Source organism: Labrus mixtus, chromosome 15 (assembly GCF_963584025.1).
Source record: "Labrus mixtus chromosome 15, fLabMix1.1, whole genome shotgun sequence".
In the NCBI taxonomy this organism is placed as follows: Eukaryota; Metazoa; Chordata; class Actinopteri; order Labriformes; family Labridae; genus Labrus; species Labrus mixtus.
The window spans coordinates 25,972,066-25,991,956 of record NC_083626.1 but is presented as its reverse complement, the minus strand read 5'-3'; the positions used below and the strand labels follow the sequence as shown (position 1 = coordinate 25,991,956).

The 19,891-nt window shown below is 41.5% G+C and overlaps 1 protein-coding gene across 3 annotated transcripts in view; it reads right to left on the bottom strand.

The window, feature by feature from the left end:
• Positions 1-217: 217 nt before the first annotated feature.
• Positions 218-19,891, bottom strand: part of src (v-src avian sarcoma (Schmidt-Ruppin A-2) viral oncogene homolog) — a 40,345-nt gene continuing 20,671 nt past the window's right edge. The window contains exons 2-14 of one of the 3 annotated variants that reach the window (XM_061058063.1): positions 15,586-15,844; positions 14,765-14,864; positions 13,152-13,169; positions 11,103-11,201; positions 9,868-9,894; positions 9,587-9,690; positions 5,888-6,037; positions 5,601-5,756; positions 4,574-4,753; positions 3,776-3,852; positions 3,509-3,662; positions 3,093-3,224; positions 218-2,886 (exon numbers count right to left, since the gene is read on the bottom strand). In XM_061058063.1, the coding sequence (XP_060914046.1) occupies positions 2,678-2,886; positions 3,093-3,224; positions 3,509-3,662; positions 3,776-3,852; positions 4,574-4,753; positions 5,601-5,756; positions 5,888-6,037; positions 9,587-9,690; positions 9,868-9,894; positions 11,103-11,201; positions 13,152-13,169; positions 14,765-14,864; positions 15,586-15,835 (1,656 nt within the window). In that variant the 5' untranslated portion in view covers positions 15,836-15,844 and the 3' untranslated portion in view covers positions 218-2,677. The remainder of the gene's footprint in view (positions 2,887-3,092; positions 3,225-3,508; positions 3,663-3,775; positions 3,853-4,573; positions 4,754-5,600; positions 5,757-5,887; positions 6,038-9,586; positions 9,691-9,867; positions 9,895-11,102; positions 11,202-13,151; positions 13,170-14,764; positions 14,865-15,585; positions 15,845-19,891) is intronic. The other 2 variants (XM_061058064.1, XM_061058065.1) reach the window with 2 other exon arrangements.

The following is a 19,891-nucleotide window of genomic DNA, read 5'->3' as shown; positions in this document are numbered from 1 at the left end:
ACATTCATCAGACTGTGCAACTATGTGGGAAATATCTCCTAAACATTCAAACCCTCGGGGGGGCACCTCACAAATCTACATAATAACAGTAACAGGAAGGTTTTTATATGTGATGTGACCTTTGATCATTGTTTCATTAAAACCACTTAACAACAAACTCAATGAGTCCTAAATATCTTCCTGTAAATTCAGTTCTTTAAAAAAAATACAGAACATACACATGGCAATATACAAATTTTATTCAAATGTACTTTCAAACAATATTCAGTAGGATTTTACAAAGAGTAATTTATATGAAAAGTCCCATTGAATACAGTAGAAAAGAGTAAATATACTGTATGAATATCACAGATTTGAAAAAATATATGCATAGCCAGAAAGAAGACCCAAAGTATCCCCAGAAGAAGAAATGTCCTCTGCTTTTAAGCAAGGCTGCATACACACACTTTGACCTTTTTTGTGCAACTTTTTCTTATTTTTTGCTCAAGTGAGACGAGACGATGCCAGACAACCAAACTACAACCACGCAGGAGGTGAGTGCATTCATCGTGGAGTAACCCATGTCCACAGGACATCGATGCTCCACGGATGTCAAACGTCTTCTATTCATCGCTCTCACATCGTCTTCTGCACGGAGTTGCTTAACCACGATCAGCCGTGCTTTATGAAACAAGACGCTGGAAGTACACACCATGTTGATCATGTGATTGATAACTGATTTCCTGCTAATAATGTCCAAGCCTCTGAAGCAGCATTGAGATGCTTTGAATGTTATCAAGCTGTAAACATTTTGTGGTTCTGATTGATTTATGAGGAGGAGTAACGCTGGTGGATGATCAGAATCTGGCACGACAGGACTGGCTCCAAATGAATGTGACTCATGGGGGGGAGACGGAGCAGTGCTGTCAGTCATTTTGAAAATGTACAACCAAGTTTAAGTTTCACAGAAATACGTGCACAGAGAAACATACTCGTAGTTTAAAGTGTTTCTGTAATATGTATTGAGATCATCATTGTCGGATGTTATTTAACCCATGAAAAGTACCATAGACATTAAAGATTGCATGATGATGGTGAAAGAAAAATAAACACTTGGGTTATTTCAAAAGGAATAAATTATAAACATGATATATACAATAACATATAAGCATGAAGGATATTTACAATTACGTTTCAAGATGCCAATTTTAATTGCTATATATGCAGTTTTCTGGGAAGGTTTTCTGCCCCCTACTGGCTGGAGGAAGGCATAACCATAAGCATCATTTATGTATAATCTTCACTGAGAACAGAAACATTTCCAGTGTATGATTGTGCCCCAAAAATAGAAACACCTCAACTAATTAAAACAGAAGAAACTGAAAAGAGACACAACAAAAAAAAAAAAAAAAAAAAAAGGGAGATTCACCTGATTTTAATTCAAATCTTTGAAAATAATCAGCATCTTGAAGCCGCGCTGGTGACCCGATTGGTGCAGGATCTCAAAACAGTGGGAGAAGAACCTCTGCTTACAAAAACGCATTGTAAGAAAAGTCCAGAGTAGTAAAATACACTTTTACACAGCAGTAGAAGAAGAGAGTACAAAAAGAGATTCTCGTATTGGCACAAAAGTCCTTGCAGCAGAAGTCGTCTCCAATCCTGAGAGGAGCGTCAGTGATCAGTAGCCTTTTGTTTTTGTAGGAAAAGTCACGATTAGAAAATAGAGAGACAGCCTCTTCTCTTCTTTGTGTCGAGCTGTATGTTGGTCACAGCGATAAAACTGATTAATCCAAATGGGGCCTGCAAGACTACACACACACTCTGATGTTAGTCGCAAAAAAAAAAAGGAAAAAAAAAGAGCTCACAGCAGTCGGGGAAAGTAGACTTAACGTTGCACAAGAGGAGGCATGGTTATAAAAAAGGTTAAGCTCACCTGAAAATATTCCAGTTGATCCAGGTTTTTAAGGAAAGAGAGAAAAAAAAAAAAAAAAAAAAAAAAAAAAAAAGACGACCACAACATTTCCTGGAAAATCATTGTGTGCATCCAAAAATCGTCTCAAGTGGCAAAAAAAATGGAAGACGGACTGAGCATGTGTGTATCCCAAAGAACGTAAAGGAAAAAAAAAAAAAAAAGACATCCTGCAGGAAAAAAAAAAATCCCACAATCATTCTCCCAAATTTCACCGTTCCTTTATGTTATAGTCTTAAGTTTTATTTGCAGCATCGAAGCTGGCACATTACAGGATACAGTCAGGTGAACAACATAGTATGAGTGCACGGGGGTGTATATAATTAAGGGCGCCTTTTTTAACACGAGGAAGGTAGAAAAACCTGCTTGGCTGTGTCGGGAGTTGGTCTGACGCACAGAATAACAAAGTACAGTATGATAAAGTCAAAATAATAATACCACATTGATCCATTCAAAACGGCCCCTCAGAGGGGGGGGGGTGTGACTTTGGAGAGTGGAAGGATTGAAAGTTGCTGATTGGTTTGATGTCCCGCTGACACTTGTAAAATGTCAGAGAGTTATTGATTGTACCCAGAATGCAGTCGGCTTTACTGTACACACACAAACCCTCACACACACACACACACACACGCACACACACACTCGTCCATGCACTGCAACATGCTCAGTTTTGCACATGCACTGACAACATGCATGTGTGTTTCCCACAGTCGAGTTGGGGGGGGGGGGTTACAGGTTCTCTCCCGGCTGGTACTGGGGCTCCGTGGAGGTGAAGTAATCCTCCAGGAAGCCCTGCAGGTACTCGAAGGTGGGCCTCTCCTCGGGCTCTTTCCTCCAGCAGGTGAGCATCAGGTCGTGCATGGACTCGGGGCACTCGGCTGGGCACGGCATCCTGTAGCCACGCTCCACCTGGTCCAACACCTCCCTGTTCACCATACCTGAGAGAGCAGAGATGCAATCAAAACGTGAATCAGGATTGCTTCATGACTCATTAATGTTTACTCTGCTAGACTCTTGGACTTTTGGCATATGACCTCAGTATCTGATAAAAGCATCACGTGCCTGATTAAAGACACACACAGGTTAATGCCTAGGACTAAAAAAGAAATAAACAAATAAAAAGGTATAACCAGAAGATCCTCACCTGGATACGGCACTCTGCCTTTAGTGGCCAGCTCAGTCAGCAGGACGCCGAACGACCAGACGTCAGATTTAATGGTGAAGCGTCCGTACAGAGCGGCCTCGGGAGCCGTCCACTTGATGGGAAACTTGGCTCCTGCGAGAGGAAACATTTTATCAGCATGGTTATAATTAGATCATTGCAGCACATCACATCAGCAGCATGAATCACACCGATTTCCTGGAAGAAAACACCTTTTAACTACAGATGCCACATCAAGAGGCTCACAGGAATCTGACTCTGAGCGGACACTGGCAAATCATCTTCTTTCAATTTGATATCAAGAGGTCAAAAGCCAAACAGGTAACTAACCTTGTTGAGAAAAGGAAACAAAACAAATGCTACAAGGATACAAAAAAGGGAGAGTCCTGTGGTCTTACCTTGCCTGGCGGTGTATTCATTGTCCTCAATAAGCCGAGCCAGACCAAAGTCAGCCACTTTGCAAACCAGGTTATCTCCCACCAGGATGTTAGCAGCCCTGAGGTCTCGGTGCACGTAGTTCATCCTCTCCACGTACGCCATCCCTGAAGCAATCTGAGGAGGGGGGGACAAACGCTTAGTGATTCCCGTCTACATCTAAGGAAAACATCCCAGATGTCATTTTTGACTGTAATAAAGTGATGTGGAGGTAAAGCATTTCTGCTGACCTGTGAGGCCATGTCCACCAGCTGGGGGAGGCGGAGCATCTTACCCATGTCCCCTTTCAGGAAGTCCAGTAAGCTACCTGTTAGCGGGGACACACACGGCAGGTTAGTACAACACAGATGAGGCGATCATATAAGCTTTCATTTAGTCTATATCAAGAGCTGATTAAAACAAATCTATTCAAATGTATCTACAATTAAAGGAGCAATATGTAACTCTGACACCTAGTGTTTAAAATGGGTACTGCAGTCCAAATTCTAAACATTGTAGAGAGCTGCCCCCCCCCTCCTCTCTAGAGTGGATGCTCACACAGGTCACCATGTGGTGGACTCTGAAGCTTCAGTGTTTATCCAGCTCTGCATCGGTCTGTAAACCTTTCTGTGTTCTAACCTCTCTCCATTTTTCAAAAGCATCTCCAATATTGATCCTAGTTTGAGCACGTTTCTGCTCGTGGAGCTTATTAGAAACATGCAGAGGCTTTTTAGGTCGGGTACAATCACTTCTATCTGAACCACTTCTCTTGCCCGCTTCCATCGCTGCAACACCTGTTGGTTTGACATCGGCTGGGCAAACCGAGGGGCGTCCAAAACGGCTGTGTCGGGGGAACCTTAAAACCGCCTACCTTCTCTGGTCCAAACAAATCCAGAGCATGTTTCCTTAATGTCTGATTGTAAAGTGAGGTCAGTTTACGATTTAACTCAGAAGATATCGCACATTTTGGACCGTTAAGTGAACTTAAAACAGACAAGATAAAATCAATAAATCTTCTCTATTCATGTGAAAGTGTGGCCCACGCCGACCTTGTCCCATGTACTCTGTGACGATGTAGATGGGCTCCTCGGACACCACGGCGTAGAGCTGAACCAGCTTCTCGTGTCTCAGCTTCTTCATGACCTGAGCCTCCTGGAGGAACGCTTCGGGGGACATCGTGCCGGGCTTCAGGGTCTTTATCGCCACTCGCGTTGTACCGTTCCATGTTCCTGACGGAAAAAAAATGGAGCAATGAAAGTCATTTAAGAACTGATGGGTCAAAACTCAGACAATCCTCAACAGTGAAGAGACAACTTGAACCAAATCAACCAAAAACCGCTACACATGGATCAATGGCGGTGTTCTGTTAAAACCTGCTTCCTTGTTAAATAATGCTACCATAGTGTGAAGCAGTAGCAGATTCTATCCATATTACCTGTCAAAGTAACGCTACCAGAACAAAATAAGATGATATCAATTTACTACATTTGCACTGTAAGGAAACAGGAAGCATGATTTTATATTCTATAATAAAACCTTTATTCCATCTACTGCACACAGCTGCACGGTAGCACTATTTGTTAGAACACCGGCAGCAATGTTTTTCAGTTAAATGAATGAAAACGTCAACCTCTATACTTGTAGATTAAATGGCAATAATCTGATAAAAGAACAGCTAAAAATGGTCGCAGCCAGCAAAACAACAGCGCGCCGTATACCAGCTGAGGTTATTTTCTTTTTATGCTAACTGAATCTGAGCGTTAATGCGTTCTGACAAGGACATTGAATTACAGTATTTATCCTACAGCTACAGCAACAAAAGCCCAGAGGAGAAAAGAAGAGGAGATCCAGTGCACTTAAGAATATATTGATTTTTTTACGAGTAGGAGAGAGTAGATCTTCTTTAAGCACTTTGGTGGTGCCGTAGTTTGTTCCCTTTTTCTTGGAGAGTGGACGCTTATTAAAAAAAAAAAAAATGTCTCCCCACAGAAAAACACAATACAAGCTGAAGCACTTTGTTTTCTTCATGTTGTGATTGGATTTTTTTTTTTTTTTTTTTAAGAAATCACAGCTTACCCATCCAAACCTCTCCAAAGCAACCCTGTCCAAGCTTGAGGTCCAGACGGAGGGACTCCCTGGGGATCTCCCAGGCGTCCTTGGCTAAGCCCTGAGTCTGCGGCTTCAGTACGGGACAGATGTCTGACAGATTGTGACAGAGGCCGTCAGCGTGCTCTGAGGAAGAAGAAGTAGATTACGGTCAGGAGGAGTCCAGCTTCCTCTCCTGGTCACAGAATAAACTCCTGACTTTACAAGAAACAAGATGTAAGACCCGACTTGAAACCGTTTTTTGTGAACGAACTCACTGCGGTAGTGGTTGACGAGCTGCTGCAGGTTGCTGAACTGTGTGCGCGATGTGATGTAAAAGCCTCCGCTGTCCAGCTTCCTGATCTTGTAGTGCTTCACATTCAGCCCTTTGGTGTTGTCATAGTCCAGCACAGACAGACAGTAGGCACCTGGGAGGAAGACAATATGATAATACATGATGTGGAGGAATCAACAAGCTCTGACCTCATGGTCTGGATTTCCCACATGATGCTCTTTAAGATGTATTCACTGTGTTGTGTTTCATGTTTTATGGCCCTTCATGTGTGTTGTTGATGTATTTTTTACAGGACAGGAGAGTGGATAGGGTAGAAAAACTGGGAGGAGAGAGCTGGGAATGACATTCGAGTAATGGGCTGAAGGTTTGAGTCAAACCCAGCCGCCCTGCTTGAAGCTTCTCGCTGCATTCATCGCTCCTCGGATGGTCCAAGTTTCAGAGTTGGGAAGTCGTTCTTCCGACTTCAGTGTGTTCACATGCTTTCAATTTTGTTTGTTTGTTTGTAAATTTGATTTCATTCAAACAAACAATTAAGTTAAGAAAAACAAACAAACTTAAAATCTCAAATTTTGAATGAAAAGGAGCAGAGAGAAGACTAACAATAATAATATCTGCCCCTCTTTCACAAAGCATTAATTAAAACAAAACAAAACAAAACACAAAAATAAACTGGCTGCAGGCAAACACAGCCACTGGCAATTCTGATAATTCAGAAAGTCGGAATGTATGCTACGAAGAAGAGGTGAGGAATGTCTCTGTTACAAGTTATATTTGAGCTAAACGCTGATTTGCAACGCGTGAATTTAAAACATTAACAAAACATCTTTTGCCCCCTATGTGAGGACGAAAATGATGTCAAGATGGCCAAGTCCAACTAGGGACAAGAGTTGGCAGCTATTGGGTTAGCTATAAACTCTCTGTTTCATGCTCTGTATTGAAACAATGTTAAATTGCATTGTCCCTTCACATTCAAAAAGTCGGACACCTATTGCATGCATTTTACATTTTGCATTTTACGGCTGTGTGTGTGTGTGTGTGTGTGTGTGTGTGTGTGTGAGTGTGTGTGTGTGTGTGTGTGTGTGTGTGTGGGGGGGGGGAAGCTTTGTTTTAGTTTGAGAGGCTGGTGCTTAAATGAGACGTCTGCTGGACATCTACTCTGAAAATTGTGTCTTAAACTTAAATTTATTTGCTGCTTATTAACTTTTTAAGAGATCTTCTATTTGATTGTTTTTTTTTACTCTAATGACTTCTTATCCTCTTTTACTTAATTCTTCAAAACGTGTCACTACGTTTGCTTTTTTTTGTAACCTCATGTCATTCTTTTTTCTGTCTTTGGATAATTGAATCTTTTGGAGACAATGTGCTCATCACACCACCAGAGGGCAGTGTCAGCTAGGTAAAATAACTTGTGTGAGTGAATCATAGAGCGGCCCCAAGGCGATGCCTCCCCCCTTCTCCAAATGTTTGAACTGATTCAGCCGGTGGTGTTGCAGTCTCAGCTCCACACTGACCTAATTCTGTCGGGCTCACCCACCCGGTACCTCTCCTCCTCTCCCGCTCACTCATCTACTCACTTTCCCACCCTTCCCTCCCTACCTTATCCATCTTTCTTATTCTAGTCAGAGGGTGCAAACACATCCGATCACAGGAAACAACGTGAGTCCTGTACTGTACACACACACACACACACACACACACACACACACACACACACACACACACACACACACACACACACACACACACACACACACACACACACACACACACACACACACACACACACACACACACACACACACACACACACACACACACACACACACACACACACACACACACACACACACACACACACACACACACACACACACACACACACACACACACACACACACACACACACACACACACACACACACACACACACACACACACACACACACACACACAGCCGGCTGTATTCCCCGGGGACTGCCGCGTTGCTGCAGGAGCCTCAGAGCAGCTGACTATCAGAACGATCTCCAGAGTCCCACAGGCACCACCACATCCAACCTTTTTTCTCATCCGCCTGATTCGTCTCTCTTCTGTACCCACGATGCACCACGGCTGACGTGACGCAGCGGGGCGCTCAGAGAACAGCAGGGTGTCATGTCTGACTGCTGGGGGAAAAAATTGACTTTCTTCCTCTCATTTTAGTTAGACATCATAGAATTCAAACTAACTTAAGTTTATGTTGAGACTTAAATATTTTACTAGTTCATGAAAAATGAACACAAAGAAGCCTCTTGAAAACAAAACCAAATCCCTGATAATCAATAGTAGAAAAATAAAAGTTGCAGCCAGTATGTTTTTCACACGAGATCAGATTGTTGATCGTTATAGCTCACACAGAATAATTAGGACTACCTCCCCAGGTCCACGAAGTTCTCTCTATTACTAACTTTCTTAAAAAAACAGATCGACTCCAGTCTGCTCTCTGAGGTCAGGAAAACCTCTGGGCTGTCGTTCAAGGATGCAAAAAGTAATTAGAAACCATTTTAGCATTTTTTCATGGCTAAACAGGGCCAGATTAATCACAATTATCTGATACAGGTGCAAAATGTTATAAGTGTTTTGGTAAAATATCAAACTGTGAGTAATTATAATGAACAGAGTTATGTTGCAGCGGCCGAGGGAAATAATCCCAAATCGATTCTCTGACACTTCATGTTGCTCATGATGTTTTTTGAGAATGCATCTTGTCTCAAAGTGGGAGTGTGGACGTGAGGTGAGCAGAAAAACTGACTGACTGAGTGAAAACATTGCAAGCGACTGATGAATGAAACAAACAGCACAACCAACATGATGCAACATGTACACCGACGCCTTGCTGCAGAGGTGAAGACACCACACGAGACTCGTCATGCCTCGTGACTAAACTGTTTAGTGAATCCCATACTGTGATACGTATTGTTTTTTCACCCCTACCTGTCGGTAATATCATGTGATAGTCATTTCCATCATGTGTTGAGAGACTTTGGATGCTCAGTGTTTTGTGGTTGTTTTTGTTGCTAAAGACGAGCTCTCGTATTTATGCTCTTATCTCGTATTTATGCTCTTATCTTAACTCTTCTTATGTTTTAACTTGGTCATTTCTTATCTTACTTACTTTGTCTATTTATGTTTTATATTTATATTTACTTTTTATTTTTATTAATATTATAGTTTTTTTTTTGATCCTTTAATCACTTGTTTCTATTTCTTTTTCTGCTCTTACCTTCTTATTGCTGTTCTCTTTTGATTTGCTTTTAACTCTTTTAGTTTCTTACATCTTTTTAAATCTTTGCTCCTCTTGGTCTCAGCTCGTGTTGTTGGGTTTTTATAATGGTTCTTGTGATGGTCGGGTTATATATGTCTGTTGGGTATCGTGCACTTTGGGTTCTTTTCTGTTGAATTGTATTTAATTATTTTTAGTATTTTGCATTTGTTATGTTCTTGCTGTTGTTTATGTTCTTCTGTGTTTGGTTTAGCTTGCTTTGTTCTTGTTTGTCACAGCACTTTGTAAACCTGTGTTTTTAAAAGGTGCGATATAAATAAAGTTATTATTATTATTATTTGGGTCAGGACTTAGTGGTCTGATACCCTGCCCTCTTGAGCAAAGTGGCAGATTAAATGATGAGTCGGCGTCTTGCACACTTACCTTTGGTGGTCTCGCTCTCTCGTACCAGGAAAGTCCCTCTCCTGTTCTCTAAACTGAGCAGCAGCCTCTCCGAGTCACGACGAGTGATTTTCCCAAAGTACCACCTGATGAGGTCGAGAGGGGGGGGGACAGAGGGGCAGGTTGGTGAGGGGAAGAAGATGTGTGGGTGAAAGAAAAGGAGTGATGAAGCGAGAGTGAGTTGTAGTGAAACTCTTTGTGTAATCGTCTTTGCATTCCAGATGCGGAGCGTGCTCATGCCTACAGCGCAAACAGCTGCTTACCTGGACTCCAGAGTCAGTCTGACATGACTGGAGGGGCGGGAAGCAAAAAAGTGAGAAATGGAGTCGTTATTGAAGGGTTAGTTTGTGAGGCTTGAATGTATAAGCAAAGCAGGTTAGCATCATGTTAAGACTAGCAGTGCAACAGAAACCAGCAAATATACTACAGACACTTCAAGGAATAATTCAACATTCAAACTTTGCTTTCTGCCTGAGATCTGGATGTGAATAAAGATATTGTTTTCATGTCTGTGCAGTAAATTTGAATCTACAGCAAGCACTGGCTTAGCCTAGCTTAGTGTAGCATAGCAGACAGACTGGAAACAGATGGAAACAGCTAGCCTACTGTCCACAAAGAATGATCCTAAAAAGTGGATTTTCAGAGGTTATGTGCAAGAACATTTCTTGTTGAGGTTTAGTGACAGCCTGAAGATTCACCAATCGAGGCTGCTCACATTGGTTGATTTAACTTGTGTCCTTTCCTGGTTAAAACATATCTAGAGCATGACATATAAACCCTTTTAAATTATCAAATGTATGCTTTGTTTTTGTTTGATACATAAACCCGATAAGGTGATTTAAATTGGTGAGTTTAAGATGTTTAGGTAAGCTATTTTCGTAACTGTTGACGAGATGGTAGGCTAGCTGTTTCCTCCTGCTTGCAGTGTATAAGCTAAGCTAAGCTAAGCTAACTGGCTGCAGCTTCTACAGACATAAAAGAATTGGACCTCTAAAAAAATGAAGTTTCAACTGAAGTGTCTTAAACTAGCATTCTTTGTAAAGACCAGAGGTGATTAAGTCTGAAAAAATACTTTTTTTGTAACATTTTCTTAATCCCTTGAGGTTTTTAATTGCTCTATCATTAAAACATTGAGTTAATTTGTAAACTATGGTCCCGTTTTTTCATCTCTATGCTGACGCTACACAAATAAAAATTGATTGATTAACAGTAAAATAGACCATAAAAGACGGTATGAATCACAGCTTCAGTCCAAAGCCAGTTAGTGACATATCTGCATTTCACAGCTTCATATTTACAGAGAGTCATGTTGACCTTCTCATCCTCAGAAAGAAAGCGTTAAACTATTCCTTTGAACGCTCATTTCCACTTCACATCGAGATAAAAAAAAAAAGCACAGAAATTCCTGAGAGTGCATCATTTGAGTGTTAATTCTTTCACGCTCTGGATGAAAGGGAAGATACGAGAGACAAGAAGGAGAAAGAAAAATAAACTTTACTCTTCTGCCTGGATGGAGTCGGATGGAGCCACATAATTGCTGGGGATGTAACCGCTCTCTCCGGTGGTCAGGGAGCGCGCCAGCCACCAGTCCCCTTCTCTGCACAGATGAAACGATGACACACAAGCTTCAGCGAGGCTCGTCCCACATTCAGAGCACAAATAACACCGTGTCTGTGACTTCAAGGGGCTGCTGTTTATCGAGCGTCTCAGAGTGTGAATACATTCACACTGAACTTTTAGCGTTCTCATAATCCAAATGTTTTTCAGTCCAGATTTAATGAAGCTTTTTTTTTTGCTCCTGGAGAAACTTGATAAACGACAGCCCAGGTGTTTCTGCTGTTAAACAAAAAGTACTATGCAGGAGTGTAGTAATGAACAAACATGCCTAACAACATATTAACGGTGTACTACGAAGCAAGATCAGTGGGGTTAGCCAGGTATGTAAAGTCAGAGTTCTCTGTTTTGGAAAGCAGGCTCTCTTTTAAAGGTCACATATCATACGGCTTTACAACCAGTTTAAATAAGTCTCAGAGTTCTCTTAAAACACGTCTGTGAAGTTTCTTGTTCTAAATCCACTCTGATCCTGTATTTGATCATGCCTATAAACGCCTCTATTTCAGCCCTGCTCAGAACAGGCTGTTTCTGTGTCTGTACCTTTAAATATACAATATGTACGCATTGACCATAGTGAAGACGAACGGGTGAAACCGACCTGAGGAAGAGAACATGTTTACAGACGATGTAGCCGAGTATAATTTACATTACGTTTTTAATCACAGCAGCACATACAGCAACAGTACGGCAGCTTTCAGAAGCAGCTCACGCTTCCTTGCGTAGCGGTTTTCGACGCAACATCCGATGTTTCATCTGGCTCATCATGTCGGCCGCCTCGACAAGACACGTCCCGTTACAACTATAAAATTAACGATTTCAGTGGCTTTGATAACTGTTGGAAATATTTGAGGTAAAATAAAAGTACTCAACAAAAAAAGTAAATATATAACATACACTACCAGTCAAAAGATTGGACACACAACACTAACAGTATTATCAATAATACTATATTATTATAATATATCTACTAAGTAAGCATTTCTTGTACAAGTCTATTTTTAATTGCACAGTTTAAGTTTGATTCATCTAGGGATATTCTTTAAATCTTCAGGTTAATATATATGTATGGGAGGGGGGGCGTCGGTTTTGTGGTTAATTTGTAACAAATGTCTCATGTCATGTACGTCTTTGTAACCTACTACTGGATGCTTTGAATTTCTAGTATCTTTCTATCTATCTGTATCTAGGGCACAGCTTCTAATTTAAGGGTTTTTCTTTACTTTTTCCTACTTTCCACAATTTAGAATGAGAAAATTCATTTTTGTTTTGGAAAGAAACTCTTACATACGCAGGCTTCAACTTCACTATTTCTATTTCTATTTAAGAAACACATGTTAAACATTTATGCATAAGCCTTAAGATGAAAATGTCTTCAAGATAGTATCATGCATTTCAAACAGGTGTGTCCAAACATTTGACTTGCACTGTAGCTTTAGTCCATTTTAAATTAATTCAGATATTTTAATGTTAAAAATTGTCATAAAATTCGACATATTGTACGTTTAACCCCACCAGAGAGGCACTGGTTAACACAAAGAGTTGATAATCATCACATTGTTTTCTCAATCTGGGGTTTCAGGTTTTGTTTTCTCTTGCTTCGTCGTACACCTGTCCGGGGGGAGATGTAGCTCGTAAGCTTTTATCAGCTTTGCAGCACTAGATCTACTCAGAGAATCTCAAGTTCAATCAAAGTGTTTTTACATGAATAACCTTCAGTCTGAATTAACTGTAGTGCTGCAAGGCTTCACACCAGTTTCCCTTTGACTACTGTACTCAGTGTTCATGGGGCATGACGGGCAGAGGTGTGTGTGCTTTGTGCAATCCTACTGAGGTGGAATCACAGTGCAAAAGTACTTCATATGCTTCAGGTGATACGAACACACAGGCGGACACACAACACAATCAAATACTAGTCCAGAAGAGCTTCACAAACCTGCAGTTCACCTTCCTCCTGTAAACAAACAATGTGATGGAGAAATGGAAAAAGAGAGATGAAAGAGAGGGAAAGAGAGGGGGTTAAAGAAACACAGAGTTATGAGCAATAGAAGAACAGCAGAGAAACAGAGCAGACTCAAAATATCACAAATAAAGTGAATATATGCCAAAGTCAGAGAATCTACAATATTTAAACTGTTGCATAACTTTGAGAAAAAGGACGAGAGAATTCATCAGAAAAAATAAAATCAGGTCATTGTGATTGTCTATATGTTTAAGTGGACCAATCAGGAAGCTTGGATGAGACTTGCTGACACTTCATTTGACTCTGAATAACCGGTAATAATCTTTGGAGATGGTTAATGGATTCTCGGTGTACTTGACCCAATAATGGTTCAGGTCTTTGGCTTAGGGGGCCAGATGCACGATAATCCACTATTGTCCTCGGCTCCTGCCTTCTAGGTCAGCAGTTTGTTAGTGAGCATGCGGCACTGGGGGTGCAGCACTACGGTATATGGTTCACTGCACACTTCTATTGATTCATACAGCAAGCCCCCCCCCTTTTCTTTTTTTAAAAAAACAAGCATGACCCCTCCTCAGTTTAAACAGGTTACATTTGGTTAAGAGTAACTGGGTCTCCAAAACTGGGCCTACTTCTCAGGAGTTAAACGTCGGTGAGATAAATGAAGCCTGAGCAGGATGTGATCTGTCTTTTGTGAATGAAGCTAAAATTTGAGCAGAAACGTGTCGAAATGAAGCTCTGCCGAGGGGAAGCCCGTTTCTATGGTTACAGGAGGTTTTTTCAGAGAGAGACGACAAGTGACATGCATTTCAGGGAGCAGAGCAGCCAGACAACTGAGCTGAAAGTCAGACACACAATCTGCAGGTATTACTCATCTTTACAGGCTCTGTGTGTGTGTGTGTGTGTGTGTGCGTGTGCGTGTGCGTGTGTGTGTGTGTGTGGGGGGGGGAAGGGTCCAATGTAAAGAGAAAGATGCAGAACTCTCAGAGGGTTAAACATGTACTGTGAAGTGGTTTTAGAAATTGCATAAACATAAATAAAGAGTCATCTCATCAGCCTTTTATAATAGCAAAATGATCATTTGGGGTTAAGAGTAGTATTTCATTTTAAAGCCTTTATCTGCTCATTGAGACGATATGGACGTAACACAATCTTGCAATACACAATAAGGCCACCTAGCGTTTTTTGTTTGCGATCGCCAGCGTCTCTTTTTCAATTATTTTCAATGAAAATTTCAATTGAAAATCTTTCAATTTTTCAGAAAGGCGCTGTTGACGTAACCGTCGCTCTTTTTAAAATGTCTGATATTCCCTGTAGACTGAGTTGTTATTGATTTTTTTCAGCATATCAAGTTGCACTGAGATGAAGGTTTCCTCTGCACTGTTCTCCGGGAAAATTACCCCTCAGGGTCAATTACGTTCTTATTTCTTAATATTTTAAACACACATTCTATGAGTGCTTTATTGAGGGTTGAATGTTTCAGACACACTAAAATAAAGAACCTCAATAAAAAGTGTAATTGGACTTTTCTTGGTCAACATGAGTGCACATGTGTGTGTGAGAGACGACAGAAAATAGATTTGTCTTACGTGTTGTTGACTATTTGAAGACGCTCCCCCTTCCTGAAAGACAGATCTGAGGCCGTCCTGGACTCGTAGTCATACAACGCCACGAAGGTCGTCACACCCGCTGTTAGGAGAGAGAGTTTGGTTAAAACTGATGTAGGGCTGTTTCATTATTCATTTATCTGCTCATTACTGTTGGACCAATCCGTTAATCCTTTACTCAATAAAATGTCAGAATAATGTAGAAATGTCCAAAAGCCCAAAATGAAGTTTTTTTTGTTAAATCAAAAACCAAAAAAATGTATTTCTGAAATGTTAAAATTAGAAAATTCTTTGATTTAAGAAGCTACAATCAGTATGGTAAATATGGTAAATGGACTTGAGCTTGTATATATTTATTTTCTAGTCTTCTGACTGCTCAAAGCACTTTTACACCGCAGGTCACACCTTCACATTCACACACTGACGGTAGAGGCTGCTCTGTAAAGTGACCATCAGAAGTTCCTAATGCCATTCAGACACATTCATACACCGACAACGAAGCAGCAGGAGCAACTTGGGGTTAAGCGTCTTGCCAAAAGGACACATTGTACATGTTCCTGCAGGAGCTGGGGAATCGAACCCCCGACCTTCCAGTGTGGAGACAATCGACTGAGCCGTTAGCCGCTTCAGTTAATGTTCGACATTTTTTGTTTATAAATCACAAACGTGATAATTTGGTAATCCATATTTTTGTCGATAATTTTTCAATTTATTTGTACAAAGACACAAAGAAGGCATCAAGATTAAAAAACAACATCAATCTCTGGAAAACAAGCCTTCAAGCTTCAGGCTGAGTTTCTCACCTGTGAGTGAGATTCTGTTGGTGGAGGTGACACTGTTGTTGTCCACACCTCCAAACAGGGCCAGCTCCGCTTTGTTCGACATGGACGGATTCCCACCGAGACCTGCATCCACAGTCGGGCTGCGGTTGGGGGTTAAGGACTGGTGATTGGAGTTGAGGTGGCCGCCAGCCCCTCCCCCGGAGCTGAGGTTGCCGTCGAGGCTGCGGGTTCGCTGGCCTACATCCTTGGGTTTACTCTTGTGTCCCCCCATGGCCGAGGCCTGAAAACGCAGAGAGATAAAGTCCGTTAGCCCTCTGATTAGATCACATTACATAGACACATTCTCACATCAAATACTTGACGTAGTTTCAAATGCCATTTTCTTTCAATGCATTGCGCTGAAAAAAAAAATTCCTCCTGATTGCTAACGGGAACAGATGCTGAAACCAGAGACGGAATCAGAGACCACGACTCTAAACCCGCAGAGACACAGAGTCATGTAGAACCACATGAGCCGAAACTTCCCCACGGACGCTGAAGCAGCTGCCACTCCTCAAGATTCAACACAGGAATGAGATCCACTTCATCCCACTGCCACCAGCAGCACACACACTAACACACACACTTACACACACACTAACACACACCAGACACGTTGCACATTCCCGCATGCACATGTGTCCGACACAGACGCACATGCAGAGACACACCGCCGCAGTACGACTGATTTTGTGGTGACTTGGCCTCAGAACTAAAAAGCAAAAGGTTTACTATCTTTGTAGAAGAGCTTATTTAGTGAAGTGAATATTAGAGACAAACAACAGGGATGGTAATTTAAGTTATTTAAAGACACAATGGTAGGCAAAGCATCGCTAACACTAGCATGTTCACTTGCTAACTTAACATGCTAACTACAGCTAAGGCCTATTGGGGTGTCCTTCCAACCAACATTTCCACTTAATCCTTGTTAAATAGACTTGTCTCTGTTCTTCAAAGGGTTCAGCTGCTAGTGCAAGCTTGTGCAAAATCACATGCTTTTGATTTTTAGTATAGGCTACATGCTGCAGTTGCTCACTGAAGTCCCTACATTGCATCATTTCAATTTATACTTTGAGCCTCTTGCGTTGCCAGTGTAGCTCCGTCTATAGAGCCGGGGCCCCCACATGAAGAGGATAAAGTTCTCAACATATCATCCGCAGGTTTGACTCTCGACCTTTGCCCATGATGCATGTCTACCTCGCTCTCTCCTCCCTTCTTTTCCTGTTTCTTTTAACCAATCAATAAAGGCTAAGGTATATAAAAAAAAAAAAAAATCGGAAAAAGCCTTTTAGATCTGTTGCAGCAAAATTTGTTGTTGTGCAAAAATAGTTCCTTTGGAGAAACAAAATGGATTTTCCCGGCAGCTCAGTGGTAATGATGATGGATCATTCAGTGTGCAGAGGATTGTGGATCAAAATAGTCCAAAAAAAACCCAAAAAACAGGCATGCTGGCTCACATACTGCAAAATAGAAATCGGATATGGTAGAACATCCTTTTGCTTTTGGCACACTGTTTGTGACATACATAAATTGGGACAAGCTAAATCTTCTTCTGACGTACTAAATAGTACGGGAGCATGAGTGATGGTGTTTATCAGAAGTTGTCTGCTCAAAACAGATATCTGCTGGGATCAGTCTCAAGGCGAATGTGAGACGTTAAAGTGAGACGAAGAAGTCATGTTTCTGACCTTAAAACTATTTTTTTAATGAGCACATTTCTAGACAATTTGAGGACCACCTCCCCCTGAAAGTGTTGCAAATTTGTTTTTCACAGATGTAACGCACAGAGGGAATTTTTCACTGATGGAAAAGGGAAAAGGGGATGGTGCGTTTCTAAGACATGACGAAAAAAAGGACACTGCAGCTGTAATTTTTACAAGATATTCAAGATGTCTAAGATGGCTGGCAAAGCAGAGTCTGACTCTGTAGTGACGTTGTTTGGCTTCAAATCTATTCTGTGTAATTGGAAGTATTTACAGTGTCAATGAAAAAGAGGAACAGAGGATGACGCTGCTTTATTATCTGCACAATAATCACAGCTGTTGCTCGATGGTTACACGATAATATAATAACTATAATAACTGTGACTATAGCACGTTTCAAAAACAAGTCATGAAGTGCTTTACTATTAAGAGAAGCCAAATAAAAAGTTAAAACAAATATACAAATCTACGAAAAATAACCCAAATAAATATTCAAATAAACAGGTATTTGAAATCAATACAAGATACCTGTTCCCAATCAAAGAACAAGCGCCCAGTGAGGAAATCCCCCAGACCGACCGTGGAAAGAGAAAAGGTGAAAGCAGTACGGAGAGTGTGCAGAGAGATGTTGGGAAGAGAACAGGGAGGGCAGAGCTAGGGCGAGAAGAGCTCGACCCCCCTGCCGGGTTAGACCGCACGCTCTACCTCATCACCCCCCCTCCCGCCCACCTGTGGTGAATTCTCCTCACTTCTACCTCCTGTGTTCACATGCTGACCCACCACGACTTCACACGGAGCTTTTACTAAAGAGGTCGATGACGCTCACACATGCAGCTCGCCAAGAAGATTTCAGAACAGTTTTAGGAGTTTTCGTGTACATGTGAATTGGAGATGGGACCGATCTGATCTTATATCGATATCGGGTCCGATGTTGACGTAATATACATATCAGATATCGGACTGACAGCTCCGAAAAACGTCAATGATCGAGATAGCTGGTTGAGCGCTTTAAACATTCTCCGCTCGCAGAGTCTCACTCTGAAGACGTTCAGACTGAACTGTAAGAAGTGTCCACAAATCGTCTCCATGACGACGTTGAGACGAGATGGAACAGCTCCTTTCAGGGGATGAAAAGCACAGTTCTTACACTTCAGTTTAAAAAGTTTTAATTTGAAAAACCGGACAGCTGTTGCTGCTTCCTGTTTGTATGCAAAGCCAGCACAATGTAATGCCGGGTTTAATACAGTTTTGTGTAGCCTTAAATATAGTGCCAAGAACAACAACAAAAACACTATTAATTATGATATAACAAAATCAGAATCAGTATCGGAATCAGATCTGAACTGAAAAAAAGTGGATCGATGTATCGCTAATGTGAATACAACATAAGATATTTTTACTACGGAGTCACTGATTGGCTCATAGATTAGAAGGTAAACATATTTTACATTAACAGGTTTATTGATGACATCATCAGAGATACAACACTGATCCATGTAACTGCTCCACATGGTTTGTAACACTTCACAGAACATTATCTGAACATGGCTTTTTACTCTGAAGTGGTTCCAAATCTGTGATGAACCAGTGAGTTTCCAGTTATGGACGACATCAGGGATGCTCTAATGAAAAAAGGTCAAAGGCGAGGATTGTTGTAGCTTTTTTATCCGTGTCTCTTCATAAAATAAATGAAGCTTCCCCCCCCGCCCACGCCGGCTCGTGAAGTAGCTCTAATAATAGCTTAGTGTGGGGAAATAATTACACTAAGCCAAGGATCATTTGAGGGCTCAAACCCGTGCTATCATAGCTAGATATAGCTACAGGGGGTCCACTAGGAAATGCTAATTTAGACTCTAAAACAAGAAGGTGGTGGTGGTGGGGGGTCGGCCTGGGAGCCCTTCTAATGAGCAGATGAGGGTCAGAGTGCACGTGGAAGTGTCGGGGCACTCTCTGCCTTCTGCTCTCCAAGCCCCGCCGGACTGTTGCTATTTAGAAAACTGAGCATCTGTTGGATCTAACGCTGGAGTCAACTGATGCATGAGCTCACCGCCATTCACAAGCAAAAGGTTTTTTTTTTTTTTTAATCCCAATCAGGGGACAAACTAGGATACACGGGCTCACGGGCACGCTCGCAGTCAGAGAGAGGCAGCGACATATGGCGGGAAAAATGTGAGGCACAAAGAAGAGAGAGCACAGTTTGCTAAAGCATGAAGAGGAAATGAGTGAAGCTCTCAGTGATTGTTGCCTGTGATTCTTTCTCATTTCTGCTTTTTTACTTTTAGAAAAAAGTATGAGGAATGAGAAGTTGAAACCGAGGTGACGAGGACTCTGGGTCAGCGAGTCCAAAGCTTCATTTTGGATTCAACCTGTGGCCTGAAAGCGTCCACAGAGAGATGTTTCTACTCATGAGTTTAAATTTGATTTTTTTGGCAGCGTTATCGTTATGCTTCATTGCCATCTCAGTTTAAACACACTTAATGTTTTTATGTATTTATAATATTTTATATCCCCTAAGGCTACACACCAGACGATTCTATGACAGATTTTGATCAGGTGGTTTTGGGGCTGGGGGCTCGAATCGGGTC